Source organism: Montipora capricornis, chromosome 8, assembly GCF_036669925.1.
Source record: "Montipora capricornis isolate CH-2021 chromosome 8, ASM3666992v2, whole genome shotgun sequence".
NCBI classification, from domain to species: domain Eukaryota; kingdom Metazoa; phylum Cnidaria; class Anthozoa; order Scleractinia; family Acroporidae; genus Montipora; species Montipora capricornis.
Window position 1 is genome coordinate 34,674,716 of NC_090890.1, and position 4,991 is coordinate 34,679,706.

Below are 4,991 nucleotides of genomic sequence, written 5' to 3' on the forward strand. Positions count from 1 at the left end.
AAATCCCGTATCCAAAAAATGGAGTAAAAAAATAAATAAATAAGATGAAAACGACTAAAATTAAGAAAAACCTATGAAATATCCATGGTTACTGCAATGGTGCCGATCTTTTGGACAGTAGTGTAGTTTGAATAGAGTACTACTAGAGTACTACTAAAGCACTTTCTTTGTCAAATCACGGAAGACGAAGACAATCGTACATGTAAGGGTTTTGCTTTACATTTGATTGGCTTAGAATGTGGCGCGAGATCTTTCAACCAATCACTGAGCTTAAGTTAAGCAAAACGAAGGTAAGGTACTTCTACGATGAAAGGCACCTTTCTTAAGATTACTTGCAAGCCATGCTATCTTCCCCAGACAAATAATTGAAGTGGATCGCATTCCGTTCTTCCAGCCTTCGTATGTTACAAGAGTCCGAACAAAAACACAAATAATTGGGTACCGAGCGCCAAAATCTGGGCTGTTTTCCACTCGATAAGTATCAATGAATAACGAAATGTGTAGAGAAAATCCAAAAAGTAAACTGTTGCATGTATTTGAACAAAAATAGAAATTATAAGCTTGTCGTCTGAATTGGCAGATTTTACTTACAAATTAACACAACCTGATATTTTTGTACGCGATTTTCGTTACAAGGATCTTAAGAATTCACAAAGGAATACTCTGATAAGAAATTATAAAAACACGTAAGAGAATTGCAAGGGAAAGAAGTGGGAGTTGTAAAAACGTCCTTCACAATAAAATAAAAGAACGTACATAGCGCGAAAGGGTCCTTAGAACGAATGCATAAATGGCGACCAACAATGTATTCTTTTGCTTATGTGCTACTTAGACTAACGAGCCTCGCTCTCAAGCAACATTTCTATTGTATTTTGTCCATGCACACGAGGCTATTGGGTCTAATTAGTACATTAAAAGAGAGTATTTGTTTTGGGCGTCATTTATGCGTTCGGTTCCCGTTCTTAGATTAATTTCGTGGTTGATCAACAAATCAGCAGTTGGAGCAAAATATTACGAATAGGTAGTAAACTTTACATAACTTCACTTAACATGGTCAACTTAAAATTGCACTTGATCGGATAAATGAAAGTTCATACCCTCGCGCACAACGTTTAAAGTCATCAACAAATAGAATTAACGGCGTTGAAATAGAGGACTTTCGCGTTTCAATTAAATATTTCTCTTTTTACTTTTTACAAAAAGAGTTAACTACTCGTGGCACGGGTGCATGGCCCATGCAAACAAACTGTGCTGGTGTCACTTGGCTGACCAATCATCAGCGATCTGATTATTCACGTGCTTATGCCAAATTCAAAAGACGTAAATATAACAGCAAGAAAGCACAAGAGACAAAACTAAATCAGTTGTGAGTGTTTGGCTTCAATCTTTTAATCGTTCGATCGAGGGCATTTACTTGGTTATTAAAATTCTGGAGCATCGCAAATTTACGCCCTAAATGCAAACGATAAACGATTAGCCCGTAACCGCCAATTCTTTGAAGATTTCCTTTCTGTCTGAGAGAAAATTAGCGCTTTCTGGCTGACATCATTTCACAATAATGTAGAAACTGTCTCGAATACCACACACTGTTGCAAAATATGATAAAACCTTTTGGCTCTCCAACGCGTAAAAACAAGTTACAGTGTATGATCAATTTCGTGTCTTTCTGAAGACAAAAACGAGAAGGCCTTGAAATTTCGGTCAAAAATATATAGTCAATGAGAACGGACTGGGTTATGTTTTCAAGAGTTATTGGTCGAGAAGTAAACTTCCTGCGGTGTTGTTGTGGCAGGTGGTAACATGCCCATCTAATAAAACAGTGGTAAAGTTTAGGCAATATTTTTATCCCCTCGCGTCTGATAGATACGGCTTTTTATCGCCTGCTTCTTTTGCAAATTACCCCTTAATCGTATGATAAACCATTCCAGCGTTTGGTTGAGCTGTGAACGACAAAAAAAAGCGAAATAAAGCGGGTTATCGGGCTCAGAAAAGATCGAAACAGGTTTTTACAGTTTTTAATTATTAACAATTTATTTCTCGAATCATCTCGCATCTACACCTCGAAGTTAAGTCGAATCCTAGAAAAACTACTGGAAAGTGCTTCAATCATTCTGCAGCACGAGTGAGACGGTGAATTTTGGTCGGGACCATTTCATTGGCACTTTTTTTGAGCGGGGATGTTTTGTTTAATTTGTAGTCCAGCTATCTTTAGAGCTTGAATAACTTCCCTTCAAACAATGCTTTGTTTACCATATTGAATAAGGCTGTCGCTACCGACGCCATTCCTCGAAATGATTATGCGCGCGGTAGCTTAAAATAGACTTTTCCGATAGACGATTTACTATTTTGTGTGCCATTTCCTGAACACGACCAAAAAAAGAACACGATTACAAATGCGCTCCGCATCAAATTATAATATCAAGACATGGAAAAATAATCGCTCCTAAATAAACATTTTGAGTAATATTTCTCACGTTTAAAGTGTTCTAGTGTTTGTTCTGAATTCACCTACCCGCACGATAATTGCAGAATTACAGCGCTTCAAATTTATAAAAGAAAAGCTCTTTGAGTGCCTTGGAAATTTGGCGTTTTGCATCAAAATCAGACTTAAAGATCATTTTTCACGATATAGATATATATATATATTATATATTATGGTGGTTTTTTTTTTCAAAATTGTACAAGACCTACAAATTTGTCTGCAGCAGTGGTAATTTTCATCGAATGTTCTCGATATTTCTAAGAACTAAGTTTGCTTTATGAAATGATCACAGAAAAATGAAGTTTCTTCTCAAAATCGAAATCCGCCTAAAAAAATGCACGTTCCACAGGGTTTTAAGTGCACATTTTTCAATTTTATAGTTCAAGCTTAAGAAAATTATTTTGTCGCTGCAATGAATAAAAGTCGCCAAAGTCTAACAGTTTCTGTTTCCAGTCACACTATATAGATTGTTCGCAGGTATAACTGTGCACGACAAATAACTTCCAATATTAATTCTGGCTGCAGTGACGGAATTGTTTAACATGTTATACGTTCCTTCGGCAAATCTAGATTGTTTCCACATATCCTGCATTCCGATAAATTCAGTTTGTTTCCCAAACTGCCAGTTTGCAAATGCTGCAAGCGGCGAGCTACGAGTGAAAAAATCAACTTGCTTACTCCCCATATTTTTTTTTTTAATTAGCCCAGATCCAGCCACTTCATTTCCACCACCTTGTGATCTTTCACTCCGACTTTGACCCGTAATCTTCACTACAAGCTTTAAGACACATTATTCATTGGTGCTACTCTGCACGTTTCCAAATCACTTTGGCCTCGTGCTTTGGGCCTCGGACCTCTTTCTGTCACTAGGTTTGTGTTTGACAGGACTGCTTGCCCCAGATGCACTACAGTACTGATCCGACCAGCTAACGACACTGGCCGCTCTGCTATTTCGCCCTCGTTCATGAGCCGACATACGATCTTCGTTGTCGGAATTAAATAAATCTGCAGACGTTTCTCGTATCGGAGACAGCGCTCTTCGCCCAGCGACAGGCGATTTCGAGCTGCGGCGCGAGCCTCTATAGACGGACGACGTCAACGATTGCGGGTTTCCAGAGCTCATAGCATCCTTATTTTTTCCTATGACTAGATTCGCAACTTTGTAGTTTGCCTGATGGCTCAGACTTGCGGAGTTACTCAAGCGTCTGTCACCACTCGTTCTGCGATCAGGAGGTTGTCGGCCCGAATTCGAAGCCGATTCGGAAGATGAACCACTCTCAGACCTCGAAGGTCTTGAAGTTCTTGGACTTAAGGATTTCAAACCCTGAATATGATTGTCCTTATTCATTGCTAGTCGCTTGTTTGCCATCGCTGTCACTGGCGTTAGTACTTTGACCGTGAGAATAAGTCGTCTTGTCATCTGCATAAGTGCGCTCACATCTTGTATAGTCATTGTCCTCACGTCAACTTTATTCACTTTAACAATCTCATCGCCGACCCGCAACAACTCAAAAACGTCCACATCTGTGCCAAGAACCACACGAGATACAAAAATTCCTTGCTCCCTTTCCCAACCATCGCCCTGGCGAATATAAAATCCTAGCGTCTCTCCTGGCTTTCGACGTAATTCGATCGTGCGCTGCAAAAATGTTCCGTTCTTGGAGCACGCCTCTCGGACTCCGAGCACATGCCGAAACGTTCCCTGAATGATCTTTATTGGAAGTGGCGGACAAGGATCTCCCTGAGTGTCTGTCTGTGTAATATCAGTTGCTTTTCTGATCGCAAAAAATTCATCTTCTTTCTCAGCTAGTCTCATTTTCTCAAAGTCCTCCTGCGAGACGCTGCTGAAGCGTCGAAGTTGTTCAACAATGTCTTCGTCGACCGATTTGTCGGTCGAGGAAAGAGCTTTCCCATTAGCCGCCAACGGCTTCTTCTTCGCATCTTCTGGTCGTACAGCCATATTATTTTTTACTCTGTGTTTCTGCGCGTCCATCGAGCCGCCATCTTGCTTGAATTTCAAATGAAAAGTTTACATGCGATTATTGGATATTGTCACGGAGAGCCAATCGCACTGGACTTTGCAAGACAGGTGTGCATCGTCACACAAAACAATACAACGACCTGGTTGCCAGTCATTTCTCTCTTCGGCCGCAGAAAACAATTAACCGAATCAATATTTTGTCGTCAAAACCAATGGGAAAATCTCCCTTGAAAAGGAACTCGAAACGTGTGACAAAAACAAAGCGACGCTAGGAAAAGCTGCCGAAGCAATTCGGCTAATCCTAGAGTCGTTTAAAGCATATAAAGTTCACTCACTTTAGTCTTTCGCACAACGATCGTGGTGAAATTTTCATTTTTTTATTATTTCCGTTTTATCGGACCCTTGTTTAAGCCCGAAATGATTTTTCTTTCCTTTCGAGAAATTTTCCTATTGATTTTACTTCCAATAACACAAACTCCACCGCGGTAATTTAGTCCAACCCCCTCTATTTCGACCCGACACGATTTT

At 39.9% G+C, this 4,991-nt stretch overlaps 1 protein-coding gene across 1 annotated transcript; it reads right to left on the reverse strand.

Annotated features, from left to right (window-relative positions):
• Window positions 1–1,373: 1,373 nt before the first annotated feature.
• LOC138060361 (rho GTPase-activating protein syd-1-like) lies at window positions 1,374–4,494 on the reverse strand. The gene has a single exon (XM_068906117.1). The coding sequence runs from the start codon at window positions 4,473–4,475 to the stop codon at window positions 3,306–3,308; it is 1,170 nt and encodes a 389-aa protein (XP_068762218.1). The 5' UTR covers window positions 4,476–4,494; the 3' UTR covers window positions 1,374–3,305.
• Window positions 4,495–4,991: the final 497 nt, after the last annotated feature.